Source organism: Ornithorhynchus anatinus, chromosome 18 (assembly GCF_004115215.2).
Source record: "Ornithorhynchus anatinus isolate Pmale09 chromosome 18, mOrnAna1.pri.v4, whole genome shotgun sequence".
Lineage (NCBI taxonomy): Eukaryota > Metazoa > Chordata > Mammalia > Monotremata > Ornithorhynchidae > Ornithorhynchus > Ornithorhynchus anatinus.
In genome coordinates this window covers 28,501,305-28,523,865 of record NC_041745.1, presented here as the reverse complement: position 1 = coordinate 28,523,865, position 22,561 = coordinate 28,501,305, and the positions used below count along the sequence as shown (strand labels likewise).

The following is a 22,561-nucleotide window of genomic DNA, read 5'->3' as shown; positions in this document are numbered from 1 at the left end:
ACGTGGTCAGAGAACCACTCGGCTCCAAGGACCCCAGCTCTGGGGCGATTCAGGGCCTAGATTTATCAAGGGTTGAAAAAGGTCCAGAAAAACATTTAAATAAGTAGAGTGGAAGGCGACCCTTAGGTTTCTAGAGATTAAAACCCCTCTACTTAAACTGTGACCCTCTTGTGGGTCAGGGACTCTGTCCAATCTGACTAATTTGTATGTCCCCCAGTGCTTAGAACAGTGCTTGACACATAATAAGTGCTTAATTCCATAATAGCTAAATAAATATATTTAGCACTGTATGAATTTAGCACTTGAAAACTGCTCCCACTGAAATACTAGTAATTATGTACATGTATTCATTGACTTCTGTAACACAGGGGTTGTGTTTTTGCAAAACTCCAAGCTAAGGGAAACTGGTGCTGTAATACTCATCATGTCCAGCCCACATGCATACGTGCAAACCGTTTTTTCCTATACAGAGGTACACTGTTTTTTTCCTGTGGTAGAAAAGCAGCATGGCCAAGTGGAAAGAGCACAGGCCTTTAAATAGGAGAACCTGGGTTATAGTTCCGGCTTCACCACTTACCTGTTGTGTGACCTTGGGCAAGTCACTTAACTTCTCTGTGCAACAGTTACCTCACCTGAAAAATGGGACATGGATCGTGGCCAACCCGATTAGATTGTCTCTACCCTAGCGCGTAGTACAGTGCTTGGCACATAGTAGGCGTTTAACAAATATCATTAAAAAAAAAAAAGACATCCCTGAATTTTGCTACTTAGCAGTTAATCAATCGTATTTATTGAGTGCTTACTGTGTGCAGAGTACTTTACTAAGCACTTGGGAGAGTACAGTATAACAATGTAACAGACACATTCCCTGACCACAACGAGCTTACAGTGTGGAAGGGGAGACAGACATGAATATAAACATATAAATGACAGGTATGTACATAAGGGCTGTAGGGCTGGGAGGGGGGATGAAGAAAAGGAGCAAGTCACGGCGATGGAGAAGGGAGTGGGAGAAGAGGAAAGGAGGGCTTAGTCAGGGAAGGCCTCTTGGAGAAGATGTGCCTTCAGTAGGGCTTTAAAGGGGGAGAGGGTAATTTTCTGTCGGTTATGAGGAGGGAGGACGTTTTAGGCCAGAGGCAGGACGTGGGCGAGAAGTCGCAGTGAGATAGATTAGATCGAGGTACAGTAAGAAGGTTAGCGTTAGAGGAGCCAAATGTGCTCGCTGGGTTGTATAGTAGGAGAGCAGCGAGGTGAGATAGGAAGAAGCAAGGTGATTGAGTGCTTAAAAGCCAATGGTGAGGAGTTTCTGTTTGACGCTTTCCACTAATGCAGTGAGAGATAAAGGAATTAAAGAACTGAATCAAGAAGGTTTGTATGCTTTGGTTGACCGACACGGAATCGGACGCCAACGTGGCATCACGATTCAGTCCCAGCTGAAGGAATGTAGGATAATCGTAGCATCCAGCCGTCTTTATGGCTGTGCCTGGCCCTGGCCCAGAAGCCTCTTCACCTTGTGGAGCAATCCCACCCACACCACCAGGTGCACAATGAGTCTTCTAGTGCCGTCAGACTGGCAGATCAAGGCAACCATCACATCGTTCCTGGTTGGAGTAAGGATGACAGCAGGATATCATAATTATGATGGTAATAATAATAATGTGTTAAGTGCTTACTGTGTGCCAAGCACTGTACTAAGCACTGATTTAGATTCAGGAAAGTCAGGTCAGAAACAGTCCCTGTCCCTCTTGGGGTTCACAGTCTTAAATAGGAGGGAGAAGATATTGATAGCCAAAAAATAATAATAATTGTGGTAATTGTTAAGTTACTATGTGCCAGGCACTCAAGCTCTGGGGTGGATACAAGAAAATCAAGTTGAACACAGTCCCTGTCCCACATGGGGCTCACAGTGTTAATCTCCATTGTACAGATGAGGAATTGAGGTACAGACAGGTGAAGTGAAATACAAAGGGATTAGGTGGAGTCGAGATTAGAACCCAGGTCCTTCTGACTCCCAGTCTCAGATTTTATCCACTTGGCCAAGCTGCTTCCCTGGAAGGCAGGAGGACCAGAAAGGAGGCTGATTGGATAGTCAAGTTAGAACATGACCCGTGCCGGGACCAGATTCGTGTCTTTGTGGAGGGAGAAGGAGAGGATTTAACAGTAGATTAAGTGTGAACGTAAGTCTGGTTCTCTATGTGGAGAGAAGTCTCGAAGGCTAGAAGAAATGTAAGACTGTAGAGGAGGTGAGAATTTGGGGCCAACAATAGTAATAATAATAATAGTAATTGCGGTATTTGTTAAGGAAGGGCTTAGTATGTGCCGGGCATTGTACTGAGCACCCGCGTGAATACGAGCAAATCGAGTTGGACACAATCCCTGTCCCTGTTTTACAGATGAGGTAACGGAGGCACAGTGCAGTGAAGTGACTTGCCCAAGGCCACACGGCAGACAGGAGGTAGAGCCAGAACTAGGACCCAGGTCCTCCTGACTCCCAGTCCTGTGCTCTATCCGCTACTTCATGCTGCTTCCCCTTCTGCGTAGCGAGGGTAGTTGAAGCTGTTCTTACTCCAACCCAGCCTGCCCACTTCACTCCTCTAATGCCAACCCACTCACTGTACCTCAATCTTGTCTCTCTTGCCACCAACCTCTCGCCCACGTCCTGCCCCTGGCCTCGAACACTTTCCCTCTTCATATCTGACAGATGATCACCCTCCGCACCTTCAAAGCCTTATTGAAGGCTCATACCCACCAAGCAGCTTTCCCTGACTAGGCCCTCATTTTTTCGCCTAAGTCCTTGCACTTGGATTTACACCATTTATTCACCTTTTCCTCAGTCCCGCAGTACTAAAGCACCCATCCATAATGGTTCATATCATACCCATAATCCCAGTTCCGCTACTCATCTGCTGTGTGACGTTGGGTAAGTCACTTCACTTCTCTGTGCCTCAGTTACCTCATCTGGGAAATAGGGATTGAGACTGTGAGCCCCAAGTGAGACGGGGACTATGTCCAACTCGTTTTGCTCGTATCCACCCCGGTATTTAGTACAGGGTCTGGAACATAGTAAGCGCTTAACAAATGCCATAACAATGATTATTATCTACTTATATTAATAACTGTCTCCCTCTCTAGACGAAGTTTGTTTGTGGGCAGGGAATGGATCTTCCAGCTCTGTTGTATTGGACTCTCTCAAGCTCTTAGTACAGTGCTCGTTACACAGAAAATGCTCAGTAAATATGATTGATTGATTGACTAAGGGCAGATGAGCTCCCTTAGGAGTGAATATAAAGTGAGGGATAAGACATAGAATAATGTATGAAGGTGCCCTACAATTAGGGAAGTCAGAGGCAGGGAATAGCTGGAAAAGGAGACAGGAGGAGTGGCCAGAGAGATATGAAGAAAATCGGGGGAGGAGAGAGGGAGAGAGGGAGGGAGGGAGAGAAAAAAACGTAAAAGAAAACCGGGGAGGACAAGGGCCGTGCTTTTTTTTTTTTAAATGGTATTTGTTAAGCACTTAGTCCGTGTCAAGCACAGAACAGTGCTGAGGTACATACAAGTTAATTAGGTCAGACATAGTCCCTGTCTCATCGGTCAGTTGTATTTATTGAGCAGTAAACAGACACATTCCCTGCTAACAACGAGCTTCCAGATTAGAGGGGAAGACAGACATAAATATCAATAAATTATAATAAATATGATCAACTGACTGACTGAGTGCTTTCTCTGTGCAGACCACTGTACTAAGCACCTAGGAGAGGACAATATTAAAATATAACAGACACATTCCCTGCTACACGGGGCTCACAGTCTAAGTAGAAGGGAGAATAGATATCCCCATTTTACACTTGAGGAAACTCAGGCACAGAGAAGTTAAGTGACTTGCCCAAGGTTACACTGCAAGCAGTTGGCAGAGTCTAGAGTAGAACCCAGGTCCCTGACTCCCAAGCCTGTGCTCTCTCCAGTAGGCTACGTTGCATCTCTAGGCCTTGGTCCTTTGTCTTCCCACTGGTCAGGGATTTGGAGAAAAACAGTGTAATATAAATCAGTGAAAAGTGAATCCAGTCTTACACAGTGAAAAGAGGTCTAAGTTCCAGGAAGAATTTAGTCCTTCTGTGTGTAAACAGAGTGTTATTTGCAGTGTGTGATTACTCTAGTGTGATCTGTCTCTAATGCGCAACTTGCAGGTGTTAAATGTTTATACACATTTAATTGTGCAATAATTGAGACCCCAACTGATGAATGGCCAGTGATTTTAAGGTATGATAGTATAAGACTCCTGTTAATTGACCCTTTTCTTTTTCATGATTATCTTCAATTTTAAACATGGATGCTAGGATGGCTCTAAAAATTCCCTTTTTTTGGTTTTGAAATTCTTTATATTTTTCAGCCAAAGAAGCATTTGAGAAGAGGATTTCACCCATAATAATTGACAACACAAACCTACAGGCTTGGGAAATGAAACCATATGCTGCTATGGTTGGTATCCTGTTTTTAATGGTCTCTGAGTTTAAGGGGGCAGAATTGGTATTATTTATTTTGTTAATGAATTGTACATCACCTTGATTCTATTTAGTTGCCATTGTTTTTACGAGATGTTCTTCCCCTTGACGCTGTTTAGTGCCATTGTTCTTGTCTGTCCGTCTCCCCCGATTAGACTGTAAGCCCGTCAAACGGCAGGGACCGTCTCTATCTGTTGCCGACTTGTTCATCCCAAGCGCTTAGTACAGTGCTCTGCACATAGTAAGCGCTCAATAAATACTATTGAATGAATGAATGAATTGGTAGTGACAGTCTGACTGGAGGATTTCTTTTCAATTAATCAGTGGTATTTATTGAGATCTTACTTTTGCAGAGCACTGTTCTAAGCGCTTGGGAGGGCACAGTACAACAGAGTTGGTAGACATATTTCCTGCCCACAATGAGCTTACAGTCTGGGGGAGGGGAGGAGAAGGACATGAATATGAATAAATAAGTAATTTATATAAATGATTTGAAGATAGGTACATAAGTGCTGTGGAGTTGGAGGTGGGGCGAATATGCAGTGTCCAAAGGTCACAGATCCAAGTGCTTAGATGACACAGAGGGCCTTTTGTATTTGCTTCCCCTCATTCACTTGCACTCCTTGTGGGTAGTCACTCCCTTCCTCCTGAGTTCCAAGGAAATGTAATGGCCAGCCTTGATATCGCTTAAGGATTTGCAAAAGAGCACAGATATGGGAGCGGGGAGACCTAGGTTCTACTCCTGCCGTGTGACCTTGGGCAAGGCACTTAAGCTTCCAGGCCTCAGTTGTCTGGGCATTCAGCGTCTATCTGATAGAGTCCACACTAGAGATCATAGGTTCTTGTCTCAGTGTTCCTGAACGGATAATAATTATGGCATCTATTAAGTACTTGCTATGTGCTAGTCCAGCTACAATATGATCAGATCAGAAACAATCCCTGGCCCACATGAGGTTCTCAGTCTGAGATGGAGGGAGAATGGGTATTTAATCCCCATTTTACGGATGAAAAAGCTGAGGCCTAGAAGGTTCAGTGACTTGCTCCAGGTCACATAACAGGGCTTGGAAGAGCAGGGACTCAGGGCTCCTGACTCCCAGATGTGGACAGGGAATGTGTCTACCAACTCTGTTCTATTGTGCCCTGCCAAGCGTTTAGTACTGTGCTCTGCACAAAGTAACTGCTCAGTTAATATGATTGATTGTTAATGGATTGATTGAATCCCGTGCTCTTTCCACAGGCTATATCAGAGATTGCCCAAGGAACCCTGAATTGGACTGTCTTTTCCTAATTAGTAAACTGTTTTCAAGTTACTCGGTGAAAATAAATTATCTGTATTTTGCCTTATTTGCATTTAGGCTCAGAAATACAACTATCATATAATCTTCCGGGAACCAGACACATGGTGGAAATATAAACCAAAGGAGCTTGAAAGGTAAAAAGATTTGACATAACATCTCTTTTTTAGTTCTCTTTCCAGGAAATAGCGTGGCCTAGTGGATAGAGTATGGGCCTGGAAGTCAGGGGACCTGGGTTCTCATCCCAGCTCCAACGCTTGTCAGCTATGTGAACTTGGGCAAGTCACTTCACTTCTCAGTGCCTCATTTACCTCATCTGCAAAATGGGGATTAAAACTGAGAATCCCGTGTGGTATAGGTAATGTGTCCAGTCTAATTAGCTTGTATCTATCTCAGGGCTTAATACATGCCTGGCTCATAGCGCTCAACAAATACCAACCAAAAGAAATAAGTATTCTTGCAGGTAGTCCTTTCCCCATGGAACTTGGATGACAAAATCGAGGCTGGATCACTGCACCGATGTAATTTTTACTAGTGGCATCATATTTTGTTTAAAGCAAATGGTTATGTTTTGAACTGCATATGAAGGGTTTGTGGTCTCTTCTTCTCTCTTTTCATTTTATTGGCCATCCAGTAAGTCCACTGAATCAGAAATAGGCAGTGTACTATAGTGTGCACTCTAGACTAAATTGTTTGCATAAAACTGAGCCTTTAATTCCAGCCGTTTCTTCTTTTGCTTTGGTTTTTTTAAAGACTCACTCCATTAGTTAATTCCAAGAAAAACCGAAAATGATCCAGTCATCCTTGAGGGTTTTGAGTAAATCATTAACCCAAACTGTTAAGTGACAGCTGCCGTATGGAAACATTTTGGAGGCCAGCTACTTCCAGGAATCCTAAATGAGGGGCATGGGACCTGACAGGAATTGATTATGGATATTTGAAAGGAAATAGTTGAGAGTAAGGTCGTTATGGACAGGAAACGTGTCTGTTCTGGTCTGTTGTACTGTACTCTCCCAAGTGCATGGTATAGTGTTTTGCACATAATAAGCACTCAATAAATACCGTTGTTTGAGTAAGCAAAGAAGGGAGAATTTAGAGTGATCAACTAATAAAAATGGGTGAGAATAGAATCAGATGTACTGTGTCACAGTGGACAACAAACTGTTACTGGCTCAGATTCATTACCTGTCCTCTCAGGACTATCTCTGATGGGAGTGTCAGAATCAATCAATCAGTGGCTTAAAGTGTGCAGAGCACTGTACTAAATGGTTGGGAGAGTATAATACAGTGGAGTTGGTGACACGTCCACTGCCCACAATGAGCTTACAGTCTCGATAGCAGTCAATCAGTGGTATTTATTGAGCACTTACTATGTGTAGAACATTGTATTCAGTGCTTAGGAGAGTCACAATAGGGAAGCAGCATGGCCTAGTGGAAAGAGCATGGGCCTGGCCGTCAGTAGGACTTGGGTTCTAATCCCAGCTCCACTTGTTTGCTGTTTGACTTTGGGCAGGCCACCTTGCTTCTCTGTGCCTTGGTTCCCTCATCTGTAAAATGGGAATTAAGACTGTGAGCTCCATGTGGGACAAGGACTATGTCCAACCAGCGTGGCTCAGTGGAAAGAGCACGGGCTTTGGAGTCAGGGCTCATGAGTTCGAATCCCAGCTCTGCCACTTGTCGGCTGTATGACTCTGGGCAAGTCACTTAACTTCTCTGTGCCTCAGTTCCCTCATCTGTAAAATGGGGATTAAGACTGTGAGCCCCACGTGGGACAACCTGATTCCCCTATGTCTACCCCAGCGCTTAGAACAGTGCTCGGCACATAGTAAGCGCTTAACAAATACCAACATTATTATTATTAACCCGATTTACTTGTCTCCACCCCAGCACTTAGTAAAGTGCCTGGCACAAAGTAAGTGCTTTACAAATACAAGAGTTATTATCACTGTTATTATTATTACAATACTACAGAGTTGGTAGACGATTCCCCTGTCCACAATGAGCTTACAATCTACAGATCAGTCAATCAGTGGTATGTATTGAGCACTTACTGTATGCAGAACACTGTACTGAGCACTTAGGAGAGAACTGTACTATGGATTTGGTAGGCACATTCCCTGCCCAGAACGAGCTTTCAGTCCAGAAAGCAGTCAATGGCTGGTATTTATTGAGTGCCTATTTCCTCCAGAGCACTGTACTAAGCTCTCGGGAGACTACAGTGCAACAGAGTAGGGAGACACGTCCCCTGCTCACAATGAGCCTACAGTCCATAGAAGGTATGAAGGAACCATTCGGACACCATTCTCCTGCCAGGGCTGGACCTCTTCAGTACTACAGTGAACCAGCATGGACCGCTTGTCCATGGAACCATCCAAACCCTTCTTGATTCTGTCAGTCCTAAACTGAGCAAAATAACCAAAAAATGGACTGTAGATCTCAGAAAAAGGAACATCGTCACTAGCCTTACAAGAGTAGCGGTCTCCCATCGTATTCCCAGGATGCTCTCAGCCTGTCCTAGCTCAGTGTGACAGTGAGCCGCCTCCTCCATGTCCCCTCAGATCTGGTTTCAAAGGAAGCAGCCAATCAGTCAGAGGTGTTTATTGAGCGCTGACTTTGTGCCGAGCACTGTGTCAAGTGCTTGGGAGAGTGCGGTACGCTAGAGTAGGTAGACACGATATCTTGGCCACAAAGAGTTTACAGAGTAGTGTCCACTCTTTTCCAGTCCCAAATCTCCGTGGGATTTGCTAAGGTCAAGGATCCTGGAAGGGATCTGATCCCAGCCGGCCCCTGTGGAACCCTCCGTGAAACACTTCCAGGTCGTGAACCACACTGGAGCCCTTTGGTTCCGGTGGCCATCAGCTGGAACTGGTCCTCTAGTAACCACTTGGAGCCCAATACAAAGGTCTGGGCAGCATTTTTTATGGCATTTGTTAAGCACTTACTATGTGCCAAGCAGTATACTAAGTCCTGGGGTAGATACAAGATAATCAGGCTGGACACAGTCTCTGTCCCACAAAGGGATCAGAGTACAAGTAAGAGGGAGAACAGTTGAGGGAACTGAGGCATAGAGAAGGGAAACGACTTTCCCAGGCTTGCACAGCAAGCAATTGGCAGAGCCGGGATTAGAACCCAGGGCCTTTGATGCTCAAGTCCACACTTTTTCCACTAGGCTGTGCCTCTCCTCATGGATTTCTTGGAGTTCCCTGAGTTGCCCCCCGGGTAGATCCTAGTATAGGGCACAAACCTGCACCACCCAGCATATATCAGGTCAGTATTACTTCCTGGGTTTGTTTCTAGCACCACCTGATCATTTCCCTTTTTAAATTTGAATTCCCTAGGCGCAACGTTCATGGGGTGAGTCAAGCGAAAATAATAAGAATGCTGGCTCGTTATGAACGCAACGTTTCCATCTCAAAAGTCCTGAATTCTTCGGTTCCAGTGGGGCTTGAATGTGCACAGCCCATTGAACACCTCGATCAGAACCGGAGTAGCAGGTAAGTACCCGTGACAAAAAGAAATAAGCCAAAAAGCTGTGTTAAATGCTTATCTCTCCGATACTTTTTCAGTGATTCAATGCCCTGTTCCCATTTGTATTGAAGACTGTACTATTACCTTTTCTGGTTCAGTCTATAAAATAGTAGAAATATTAATTGCCTGGGAGGTAGTTGTGGTCCCGTTTTGTTTTTTTAAGGGTATTTTTTGAGAGCTTACTGTGTGCCAGGCACTGTACGAAGAGCTGGGGTAGATACAGACTAATCAGGTTGGGTGCAGTCCCTCTGAAACACAGAGATCGCACTCTTAACCCCATTTTACAGATGAGGTAACTGAGACACAGAGAAGTTAAGTGACTTGCTCAAGGTCACACAGCAGACACGAGGCAGAGCCGGGACTAAGAACCCAGTCCTTGACTCTTAGGCTTCTACTTTATCTACTAGCCCATGCTGCTTCTCATGGTTTAACATCATGGAGGTCACTGACATAGTACAGTCTACCCAGGCCAAGATTTCATGGTCCAGCCCACTGGTACCCTGTCATTTTTTTCAATGATCCCATCACAGGCCTTAGGCCTTTAAAGTCCTCCCTTAAATTCCTCCTGGGCTTGACTGGCAGTGGTTTAACTATAAATCCAGCAGACCTTTGTGTGGTATTTGTTCAGCGTTTACTCTATGCCAAGCACCGTACTAAGTGCTGGCTTAGATACAAGATAATCAGGGCCCACATGGAACTCACGGTCTGAGTAGAATGGAGAAGAGGTATTGTATCCATATTCTGCAGATGAGGGAACTGAGTCCCAGAGAAGTGAAGTGACTGGCCCAAGGTCACACAGTTGACAAGTGGCAGAGCCAGGATTGGAAGCCAGGTCCTCTGACTCCCAGGCCTGGGCTCTTTCCACTAGGCAATACTGAGCAATACTGACCTTCTCAAACGCCTTCTCTGTTGCTGCTATTGCTGTTTATATTTAGGGCTTCTGGTCTCAGCATTCACTGCAGTACATGTTCAGCATTACTAATCCTTATTTTCTGTGGCATCTCCAGTGTCTTCTCAGGCTCTGTGGCACTGGAAAAAATGCATTGGGAAAGAGGTTGAAGAAGTGCCATAACAGGGGTAGAAGGGACAATGGTTAGAGAATAGGGCAGTGTCACGGGAAGAGAGAGAGGGGAAAAGTAGAAGCCTGGAGCTGTTAGAAAGGAAAGAAACCTTGGTTCTGAGGCCCAAGGAAAGAGGAAGAGGGAACAAAAAGTTCAGTCAGATGCCAGAGATGGGCTGGAAATAGAAACCTTAAAGGCTCTTTAAGAAAAAATCTTGCAGAGCCCCGAACTAACCTGCTAATATTCTCCTTCATCCATCCTCCATCAGCTGTTAGTGACAGTTATTAATTCCATGAGAATTAACTTGAATTTTCTCCAAATGTTGTAGCCACGAGTTGATGTTCATCGCTTGTTAGGGATTGTCATTGTCTATTTTAGTGGGATATGTACTGGGGAGGGGAGATGGGCAGCCAGTGCAAAGGATTTTAGTAGTTTTCAGAAACAATCCCCAGCGACAAGTGAGAATCAAAACACGAGTCCTGAGCTTATTCCCATAGTTACCCTCTCAGTTCATAAAATCTGCTCCGCTTCTCTGGGCTCCAGTGGTCTGTCTGTCATTTCCTCTACCTTGGATATGTGATTGCTGAGGGAGTTTGGGAATGCAGATTTGGTTAAGGATTTATCTAAAGAGTCAGTGAAACTATGCTTCTACTGTGTTCTCAGAGGTCTCTCCCAGATGTATTTTGCAGCCCTGACTCTGGCAAATGATACCCAGAATTTTAATGATACATGCTTTTTTATTTGATCCTCATTTGAAAAGCAGCATGGCCTAGTGGGGAGAGCACAGGCTGGGGAGTCAGAGGACCTGGGTTCTAGTCCTGGCTCTGCCACTTGTCTGCTGGGTGACCTTGGCTAAGTCACTTAACTTGTTTGGGCCTCAGTTGCCTCATCAGGAAATGGGGATTAAGACCGTGAGCCCATGTGGGACAGGAACTTTGTCCAGCAGATTTGTTTGTATCCACCCTAGTGCTTATTAGAGTTGCTTGACACACAGTAAGCACTTAACAAATACCATAATTTTATTTAATATTATTTTCCATAGTGCTTGTGCATCACTTATCTGATTTTAGAAATCTCTCATAACATCTCTGTGAGGTAATGTGCTTTTCCTATTAAAGATAAAGAAATTGAGGCATAGGGAGACTAAGTAATAAAAATAATCATGGTATTTATTAGTCACTTACCATGTGCTAAACACGCGAGTAGGTACAAGATGATCAGATTGAACATAGTCTCTTTGAAACACAAGGCTTGCAGTCTAGGAGGGAAGCCAGGCAGATCCCTGATTCCTGTTTTCAACTACAGGAAACTGAGGCCCAGAGAAGTTAAGTAACTTGTTCAAGACCACAAAACATGCCGTTAGCAGTAGTGGGGCTAAAAACCATGTTCTCCAACTCCCAGACCCTTGGTCTTTCCTAGTGAAAGATCATTCTACCTCAAACTTTGGACCTTGTGAGTTTTAAATAGATCGCCAGGTCCAGGAGTACTTGTGCTTTCATTAAAAGCAAAAGGGGTGTTTAAGCAACCAGAAGCTGATGCTTAGGCTTGGCTCAATAAATACGATTGACTGGCTGATTGACAGTGGTATTAGTGAAATGTCCAACCTGATTTTAATCGATCAATTAATGGTATTTATTGAGCACTTACTGTGCGCAGAGCAATGTACTAAGCACTTGGGAGAGTACAGTATGACTGAGTTGGTATATACATTCCCTGCCCACAAATGTTTTCTCATTCAGATTTCTAGTAATCTTAGTCTAGTGGCTGGCAAAGATATAAAAGTGCAATCATTTCTTTCACTAAATATATTTTATTCCCAGTTAAAGCAAGATCAGTTTCTGACCATCGTGGGTGGGTGAAGACAAAAATAACGTACTGGATCTGGAAACGTCTGGTCCAAAGCCTTCAGCAGCTGAGGGGAAAGATGTTTAAGGGTTGAAAATCAGAGAGGGCTGAAGTTAGCCAATAAGACTCATTTCTTGGCTGAGAGGGTGCACAGGAGAGGCAAGGAATCGATGGAATTGTTGAGAATGACACCCAAGCCCTGTCTCCCTACCCCATGTTGACACGTTCATGTCATTTCTGGTGAATAAATAATAATGATAATAATGATGGTATCTCTTAAATGCTTACTATGTGCAAGGCACTGTACTAAATGCTGGGGTGGATGCAAGTAAATCGGGTTGGACACAGTCCCTGTCCCATGTGGGGCTTGCAGTCTCCATTTTACACATCCCCATTTTACAGATGAGCTAAATGAGGCACAGGGAAGGGAAGTAATTTGCCCAAGGTTACACAGCAGATAAGTGGCAAATCCGGGATTAGAACCCATGACCTTCCGACTCCCAGCCCCTTGCTCTAACCACTATGCCATGTGACCCAATGTTGGAGCCACAGACAGACTTGTCTGAAATCCGAGCTGCAGCTGGCTAGTGTGGGAGCATAGTACTTCCAATCCTCGTATCTCCTCTCCCTCACGTGCCTGTCTGGGAGGGCACACTTGCTCCCATCTGACAAAGGGGCATCCCTAGACCTGGAAAGGATCCCTAGCCACGGAGACCCCTCCTGGAAAGTCCAACTAACATCCTGGAGAACCAAAGCAGCGTGCCAATGAAACAGCTAGAGGGGCCATTGAGATCGCCCAGACCTCTGTCAGCCTCAACCCCAAATCTGGCCAGCAGGGAAGGAGGAGCAGGGCTCCAGGGACAAAAATCAGGTCTCATGGTCACCAGCATTCCCAAGGAAAAGGTTGGGGGGTTAGGGAGGGTTGGGGAGAAAGAGAAAGTGCATGCGTGAGAGCGAGAGAGAACCCATGGATCGTATTTGAATAATTTTTGGTGAAATTAGTATTAGGAGTAAAACAGGAGCAAGGAGTTTTTTTAAAGGAAGTTCTGATTTTTTTTTTTAATCTTACAGTTCAAAGAACCCCAAGGATAATGATTTGGTGAAAGAGAATGACCTTGGTTCATCTTTGAGGCATCTGGAGCTAACTGAAGAAAAGAAATTTGAGCTGCAGCCCACCGAGTCTCCTTCCCTGGACACTGGCCAGGGGTTTCCTAAAGAAGAGGTGGAGCATGAAACACAGAGTCTCCAAGCTAGCGGTGCAGAAACTGGGGTTGAGCAGACCTCCAGGCAAGATGTTGGAGACACTTCTTCATCAGATTCTGGGAGTAAGGAGGTATCAACAGGCCACAAAGGTGAAGAGGAAGTAAAAATAGATGAAACCCAAGGGTCCGAAGACAATAAAAATGACACGGCTGTCATTCCCAGTGCGAACGGAGCACTGACTAGTTGTAGTGAAAAAATCGTAGACACTAATGAACCAGGGACTGCGGAATCCCAGTATGAAATGGGCTGGCAGAAGGAAGCAGCAGAAGAAAAGCCTGAATTATTGAATTTTGTTGGTGATTGGCCAATTGAGCAAACAATGAGTCAGAGGGTCAAGAGGAGGAGGAGAATTGAGAAGTCTTCATCTGTTCTTTTGGATAGAGAATCTGATCCTTTCAAATCAAATTTGGAACAAGATGGAGGTGCACTAACACATGCTAAAATTTCTGAACCCCTCGGTCTTTTCAGTGAATGTGAGTCAAAGGGAAATGCCGAAGAAGGGATGTCAGAAACCTTAAACATTGAGGAAGCCATAAATCCTCCTGGTTCCTTAGCTCAGAGAACGCACCGATCCGAAAGGAAACTAGAGACAGCCATCGGTACCTCCGGTCAAGAATACAGTTGTGATCAGAGCGTGCCAGAGAGTTCCCTGCCCAAGGTGGATGAGCTTTGTGCTGATATTGCTGAGATAAAAGAACCAGAAAAGTCACCTCCCGAAAGATCACCTGATGAAATAACTAGTGAAAAAGAGGGTCATCTCAATGAGAGGAGCTCCCCTTGCCATCAGGGGGCTCTTCCCTGCTCTCTTCCTGAAGCCCCAGACCCACCCGGGACTCTCTTGAAAGTCCTGGAGACCATGCAGAGAAGCTATCCTGATGAAGAAGCCAGCCGGTGCACCCAAACTGAACCCCAGGCGTTTGCTCTTCTGTGGAAAATAGAAAATCAGAAGATCAGCATTTCCGATTCCATCAAAGTATTAATAGGGAAATCTGATGGATTCAAACCAAAAGATTGCAGCATGAATGTAAAATCAGAGGCTTGTGAAGTAATTCCCTACCGAGTCATGCACGATAAAAGCACCCACGTGGAAGAAAATGAACTCACCAGTCCTGACGAGAATGACAACCTAAAGACGCTTTGTAAGCTCTTTGGGTCTTTTTCATTTGAGGCATTGAAAGACTTGTATGAGCGATGTGACAAAGACATCACGTGGACCACAAGCCTTCTGTTGGACTCGGAAACTAAACTGTGTGAAGAAAACGAAGGCGAGAGCTCGCAGGCGTCAATTGATAATCAACAGATTGAGCCCCTCGGGACGGCTTCTGAGGCAAGCTTGGGCCAAGGAGAGGCCCTGCAAAACTCAGGCCCCAGCTTACAAGACATTAACCAAAATATTGGAATTAAACCCACTGATCCACAACCAGTCTATCATGCCGATGACGAGATTGTCCGACAGGAAGAGGGGAAGGATGCAGATGTAGAAAAACCTAAGTTATTGACCAGCGTTTTGTCTGGGATTGCCAGAGAACAAAAAGCTACCGATGAAATTTCTTCCAGATTTCAGATTGAATTTTCAAGTTTGGATGGGCCTGAGCAAATTGTTTCAGTTCCGTCAAAAATCACTTTAAAAGATCCAAATACAGCTGAACCTGCCAGCGAACTGTTACCTGTAGAGTCTGATCCGAGTTCACAACTTGCACAGGTTTGTTCTGAAGATTTTGACCTGGCAATTGGGACTTTAACCAAAGATATCGATTTCGGGGAATGCTTTTTCAAAAAAGAAAATGAGAGTCCCTTAGTGAATGGGATGAACCTTGGGCTCCCTGAGGTTTACGAGCAAGAAGCAACGACCGTTTTAATAAATCAGGGGTATTCTGGGTTACCCACCAGTTTGGCCGAAGGAGGGATGGCTGAAGAAGGCATAGTATATAATTGTGAAGGAGATCGAAGCGAGGTAGTGACGCCTGCCCAAGTCACCCCAAAATCTCTGACTATAGACTGTTTGGAGTTGGCTTTGCCCCCTGAGTTGGCCCTGCAGCTCAGTGAGTTATTCGGGCCGGTTGGAGTTGATTCAGGTAAGAGTCTTTGTTCCATATTGGGGAACATTCGGGGTGTGATCATGCCCAGTATTCTCTTTGCAACCCCTCCCCCATTACATTTTCCTAAATTCTGCTCTCTCCAAGAACACCAGGATTCCTTATGGTGATATTTTAAGACTGTCCTCCTTGTTTTAGCTCTTCAAATTTTAGCTAACATGTTCTGTGAAGGGTATAGGATGGGGAAATTGATCAGGGGAGTCCTCCTGAAGAAGTAATTTCAGTGGGCTTCGAAGATGGGAAGAGCTATGGTGGGTCTAATGTGAAGCGGGAGACTGTTCCAGGCAGTGGGGAGGGTGTAAACACGAGGTCGGTGGTGGGAAAGATGAGAAGGAAGCAGCATTGCCTAGTGGATAGAGCACGGGCCTGGCAGTCAGAAGGAACCTGGGTTCAAATCCTGGCTCTGCCACTCATCTACTGTGTCATCTTGGGCAAGTCACTTCTTTGTGCTTCAGTTCTTTCACCTGTAAAATGGGAATGAAGAATGTAAGCCCCCTGTGCAACTGTGGACTGTGTCCAACCTGATTAGCTTGTGTCTGCCCCCGCACTCACTACAGTGCCTGGCACATAGTGCTTAATAAGTCTCATTAAAAAAATGAGGCATAGCGACTTGGTTATCTTGAAAGGACTGGAGTTTACTGAATTCTCTGCCTCTTGTCTCTCCCTTTGCCACTCCATATTTTGCTGCCTGGGTCATTTTTGTTTTGTAACTCATTCTCCCATTCTCCCAGTGTCTGCCCGTAGGCAGGGTTATAGTGGGACAAGAGAATGGAAAAGTAGAAGGGAGACAGCTGATCGAGGGCTTAAAATCAGTGGTTCAGAGTTTCTGCTTGATGTAGAGAGGAATGGGCAGCCCTGTGAGTATTTTGAGAAGTGGGGAGAAGTGTGCAGAAAAAAAAGAGAGGATCGGATCAGGAAAACTAAGTTTAGAACTCTCCCTTTGAGGAGAGGTTGATTGGCCTAGTTGGCTTCAGCATCCCGACCCAGGAGCCCCAGAGCCCATTTTGGGGAGGAGCGATGATCCAGTTTGACCAGGGTTTAGCTGCCACCCTATTGATGATCATCCAACTTGCACACATCTCTGGGCTAAATCTTCAGGGGCGTTGACTCTGCTGCTCTAGTGGAGGCTTTTCCAGAAATCAATGATATTTATTGTGGGCTTATTACCTGCAGAGCACTGTACTAAGTGCTTAGGGGAGTATAATGCAAAAAAGCTAGCAAGCACATTCCCTGCCCCTAGCAAATTTACAATCAGGAGGCAGGATTCCACTAGAGGAACCCTCCATTGCTCTCATTCATACGGCCCTGTGTGTTTGAGAGCAGGGCTAGACCAACCTGCTAATTTCTCCACCCCCTGACAGTTGGTTCTGTTAGTGACTGAACCTTCTCTGAGGTTGAAATTTGTTAAGCTATCGCATCAAAACATGACCATTTAACGTTTATGATTTCATTCCAAACTCCCAGTTTGCAGACCAAGCAGCGGGAGGCAATAATTGTGTACCCATTTTCCAACAGTGTTCTAATATTTTTTTTTTCTTTTTTTCCCCCTCGTAGGATCTTTGACAGTAGAGGATTGTGTGGTTCACATAGATCTGAATCTGGCCAAGCTGATCCATGAGAAATGGAAGGACTCTGTAATGGTTGGTAGGCGGCGTTCTCTTTGCGATCATGTTTGACTGGGGACGTTTCTGTGAAGGGGGTCCCCTTTGTAAATCACTAGCGAAAGAGTCTTCTGGTTCAGCTTTCAAGAGCTGAGTCAAAATGCATTTTCCGTCTCAACTGTTCTTGAAAATTTCTCCTTTTAAGATTTTAGACCATCTCCATGCTGGTCAAATTTAAAAGCAACGTACCCTCCATTTTCCTACAAGGCGGGGTTCATTCCTGGCAAAACCTTTCTTTAAAGAAGACTCACATCATAGGATATGAGTAGCTGTTCCTTCCAAGATCAATCAGTGGTATTTATTGAGCGCTTACTGTTCGCAGAGCACTGTACTAGGTGCTTTGGAGAGTACGATAACAACTGAGTTGGTGGACATGTTCCCTGCCCCTAAGGGGCTGAGTTCTACCCAAAGAAATGTGTGTTGTCAGAAGACGTTCCCTTATGGTTTACTAACCAAGATGTTAAAAGAGTTTCATTTTGGAAGAAAAGAGTATTTTGAAAAATGGAGGTTTTTTTCTTCGGGTCACAGCTCAGTGTGATGTGGTGACTTTTCCTTGTGGGGTTTTTCATGGCTAGTTGCAAAGTGTGGAAGAGGCAGATTTGGGGAAATGCAGAAGTTGTCAGCATGATTTCATTTAAGATACAGTTGATCTAGTTTTGTGTTTTTATTACTGTAGTTAGATTACCCTTTCTTTTTAAAATAAAGATACAATTAGATCTTTGTGTACCTGGAATGTTTTGTGAAGGGAAATTATCGGAGAAAATGCCATCCACTGTGTTTAATCATGTCCTAACCTATTTGTCTCCCCTGACATTTGGATTTAGGAACGTCAGAGGCAAGACGAAGTATCTTTTCCTCCACTCCTGCCAGGTACAGTCCCCACTTTTAGTGAAAACGCGGTCTTTGGAAACAGTTTGGCAATAAGGGACAAAATGGTTAAAGCTTTCAGTTCCTAAAAGTCAGCTCATCCCCACAATAATCAACCTGCAAGAGAATTTTGAGGATCCTATAATCTTCCCAGTAATACTCATTTATTATGAAATCATTATCTTCTCCTCCAAGGCATCAGTGGAATGGGGATTTTTCAGGTTTTAAAAATATTCAGGAGGCATTCATTGTTTATTTTTAAATGAATGAAAAGCCAGGTTTGTAGTTCAAAAATATAGGAGGTGTTTGCTCTTCTGGGGCTAAGATTCACATAATTCCAAGTGGCTTATGTTTCCTTGGTAATATCGCTCCTCTCTAGCATTCACTATTGACTCTTACCAGCACTCGACATCACAACTCCTCACTGACACAGCAATAAATCTTAACCGTGTTCTTTAAGGGTTTTGGCCTCCAACATCCATTCAGAATTGAACAAAATGTGAGTTCAGACTTGGAGGTTGAGATTCTCCACAGGAGTGAGAAGAACATGAGCCATGGGGAGCCAGTGACACATTGAAAGCATCCAAACTCTTTACAGAGAAGGGAAGTACCTCAGAAATGAACATTTTTGCTGCATTTAAAAATAACCAAACTTTCCAAATATCCCATTCCCAAAGGTTCTGATTATGTCGATGGAGACATTTAACAATTCACCTTATGTATGTGGAATAGGCAGAATCTGAATGGATTTGTCAGTCAGTCAATAAACAGTATATATTGAGTGTCTGCTGGGTGCAGGGCACCAGTCTTGGTGAGAGAGTGTAGAATTTGTGAACATTAACTGCCTCCAGCAAGGGAGGCAGAAACTAATGAACATTACATTAAGGGGGGAGCAATAGAGTATATAAGATATGCATATAAGCGCTTGGCAGTTGTGAGTGCATAAGTGCTTCGGTGAAGGGAAAATGTCAAAGTGGCATTTGAAGAGAATATAGGGTGAGGAGATGAGAAATGAATTTTGGAAGGCCTCCTGGAGGAGATGTGATTTCAAAAGGACTTTGACGATAAGGAGAACAGTGAGCCATGGGATTTGAAGGGGGAGGGAATTCCAGGCAGTGGGGAGGGAGTAAGCAGGAGATCAGTGGTGGGAGAGATGAGAATGAAGAGTGCAAGCCAGGCTGAAGTGGCAGAAGAGAGTAAATAAGTAGAAGGGGGAGACCAGATTGAGTGCTTTCAAACCAGTTGTCAGGCAATGCGGAGAGAAAAGGGCAATCACTGGAGGTTTTGGAGAAGTGGGGAAACCTGTGCAGAGTGACAGAAAGTCCAGAATAATGATCCAGGCTTCAGAGTGAAGTACGGACTAGAGAGCGGCCAGATCAGAGCGGCTGATCTGGCCGCTCAGCAAGGAGGCTGATGCAGTTGTCAATCCACGATTTGAAAAGCCTCTTTACCTGCAAAGTAGCAGTTTGGATGGAGAGGCAGAGGTGGATACCGGAAATGTTTGGGTAGAACCGACCGGATTTAGTAACAATCTGAATGCGGGGATCGAAAGAGAGGGAAGAGAGAGGGAGGAGTCCACGATAATGGAAGGTTACAGACTTGAAGACAGGGAGATAGTGCTGTCAACTGTAATGGGATCATTTCGGTGGGGGAGATAAGCTTCAGCCTCTTGAGCTTGAATTACCAATGAGACATTCGTGGAGAGAGATCCTGGAGGCAGGAGGAAATGCGAGACTGCAGAGAAGAGGTAAACCACTTTTGCAAGGATTGAGAAAAAATCCAAGTTTTTAAATTTAAAATTTTAGGTTTTTGGTGGGGAGATTTATGCCTAATTTTTTAAAAAAATGAACTAAGAGGTGGGTATTTTCTCCCTTGGTATCAAATTCAAACTGTTCTAATTTTCAGATGCATGGGGTTGAGCCATTTGGAGACAAAAGATCAGTTGTACAAGCCTACCGTCTCTGGCAGCTTCTTTGTATTCACAGCAGGAGCTGAGTCAGAGCAAAATTCTACAGTACAAATACACATTTTACTGAAATGAAAGTCCCTAAAATAATAATAGTAATAATTGTGCTTTTGTTAAGCGCTTACTATGTGCCAAGCACTGTACTAAGCCTTGGGGTAGATACAAGATCATCAGGTTCCACGTAGGGCTCACAGTCTAAATAGGGAGAACAGGAATTGAATCTCCATTTTGCAGATGAAGGAACTGAAGCCCGGAGAAGTGAAACGACTTGCCCAAGGTCACACAGCAGCCTAGTGGTAGAGCTAGGATTAGAAGTCAGGTCTTCTGACTCCTAGGTCACGCTGCCTCCCAAGTAGCCGGTGACTGAAATCCACCAGTACAATTAGTCATGAAAGTGATAAGTCACCTTAGCCACCTGAAAGCAGGCAAGGAGTTTCACAATTGGGTACTCCCTGAAGGGGAATCCATTTCTCCTTTTTAAATTCTGAGGGTTCAATTTGCATTTTTTAATGGTATTTACTGAGCACTTATTATGTGCAGGCCACTGTACTAAGCACTTGGAAGAGTTGGTAGATGTGATCCCTGTCCACAAGGAGCTCCTGCTCTATAAAGGGTGACAGATATGGAAGATAGAGATGGGGCAAAAGTCTAAATTTCATCCCGATCTCCTCTTTCCAACATTTTAGAAAAATCAATCAATGGATGGTATTTATTGAGCACTTAATGTGTGCAGTGCACTGTACTAAGTACTTGGGAGAGGAAGGACAGTTGGTAGACTCGAGCCCTGTTCTCAAGGAGCTTACAATTTATTGGGGGGAGACAGAAAATAAAATCAGTTACAGTTTGAGAATAAATGACTGTTTCTTCAGGCCCTGTTTCTCAGTGAGTTGACGAATAAGGTTTTTTTGTGAGATTGGAGCTGGGAGGGCTGTATCTTTTTAAGAAAATTTTGGGCTTCCACCTTGCCGAAAGACATATTTTAGCTATGGGGTAAACCAGCTTACAGAACCCACTTAGGTTCTGGGTCTAAAGGCGTCTGCAAGAAATGACTCCCCAGTGCACCCATATTCTGACTTAATACGCCTGATGGGGTTTCTCACTAACGCATAAACATATGTGCACATTTTGAAATTGTAGCTATGAATAGCACAGTCTTAGCCAAGTGGAAAGCCAAATGACAGCCATACTATTTCATGCTTTTTTGGGGTCTGGAGAAGCATAAGCAACTTGGTATCTCTGTTCCAGGAAGATGAAGGCGATTCAGTTAGAGTTTCGTATGTTCTTAACTGTGTGTCTTAGGGGTGATGGTCTCAAATTTTATTGTTTCCAAAGGTACTCTTCTGGTTGGACAGTCCCGACGGGATGATTCGGATGACAAATTAGTTCAAAGCACAAGCAGCAAGCTAACAAAGAGTCAAGTCGCTTCGGAAATGCTGCCCTATATGGACCACTGGAGTACTCGGATTCCAAAAGTGTCGCTCCGAGAAATCATGTCTGAGGAAATTGCCTATAAGGAGAAGCAGGATATGGTATGGGTGCAAGTTAGTATAAAAGGTTGAGGCCATGAATAATAATGGTAATAATCGTTGTGTTTGTTAAAGCGTTTACTACATGCCAAGCGCTGGAGTAGATACAAGGTCATCAGGTTTTCCTGAAGAGCCACAACTGCTGATATCACTCCCTCAGGCTTTGTGCTGGGTGCATATACCCTAAGGACGTCTACAATTTGCTGGTCCTTTAACATGGGCAGCAAACACCCTAACAGATACTTCAGATGAGGGATCTCTTCCTCCCTGATTGGCAAACTGTGGCCAAGTCCAGCTAAGATTCTTTGGGCCCAGCAGTCTTTAAAACAGACACTATCTCTTTCTAACTTTTGGAGGATCAACAGACCCTAGTAGCTCTGCACAGGCACATCAGCTCTGTAGCCAACCTCCTTGGCTTCTGATTCTCCATTCCCAGCAGCTCACTCGTGGTCCCACCTCTTTAGGGCCAATTTTCACTCCTAAGTGGTAACCTGACCTGCCCTTTAACACCTTGGTGGGGCTCAGGATTGCTCCTAAATCATCACCTCCTTCCATCCTGTAGCTGCTTTGCAAAAAGAAGAAGTGTGTCTCCATCTACGTGTGCCTTGTTCAGTCCAGTTTTCTCTCCGACTATATTTAAATTTGGAGATGGATCATTTTCAGAATCCTTTATATCTCGTGTGCGTGTGCACACGCACACAGTCGTGGCTGCTTTATGCAGCCCAAAAGACTCTCCTTTGTCATGTTGTCATGTTTGATCTTCGTAGTGCCTGAAACTGTTACTGTTTGCCTCCTCCTCTCTCATTCTTGACAAAGCTTTGACTCATCAAGAGCGGCTCCTTTCTTAATAGCAGTGCGCCATGCGGGTGTATCCTTGGCAGTGGATTCCCAGTTTTCTGCTTCTGCGGCTCTGTTTACTTTACGTTAAAAGCATACATATATATATATACACGT

General features: G+C 44.4%; 1 protein-coding gene across 5 annotated transcripts in view; it reads left to right on the top strand.

Moving 5' to 3' along the window:
• N4BP2 (NEDD4 binding protein 2) overlaps positions 1-22,561 on the top strand; it is a 66,515-nt gene that overhangs the window by 29,917 nt on the left and 14,037 nt on the right. For 4 of the 5 annotated variants that reach the window (XM_029083166.2, XM_029083162.2, XM_029083169.2 and 1 more), the window contains 7 exons: positions 4,388-4,476; positions 5,855-5,931; positions 9,133-9,288; positions 13,300-15,566; positions 17,142-17,227; positions 18,073-18,118; positions 21,414-21,610. In XM_029083166.2, the coding sequence (XP_028938999.1) occupies positions 4,388-4,476; positions 5,855-5,931; positions 9,133-9,288; positions 13,300-15,566; positions 17,142-17,227; positions 18,073-18,118; positions 21,414-21,610 (2,918 nt within the window). Of the gene's footprint in view, positions 1-4,387; positions 4,477-5,854; positions 5,932-9,132; positions 9,289-13,299; positions 15,567-17,141; positions 17,232-18,072; positions 18,119-21,413; positions 21,611-22,561 lie in introns of all 5 variants that reach the window. The other variant, XR_005661029.1, reaches the window with a different exon arrangement.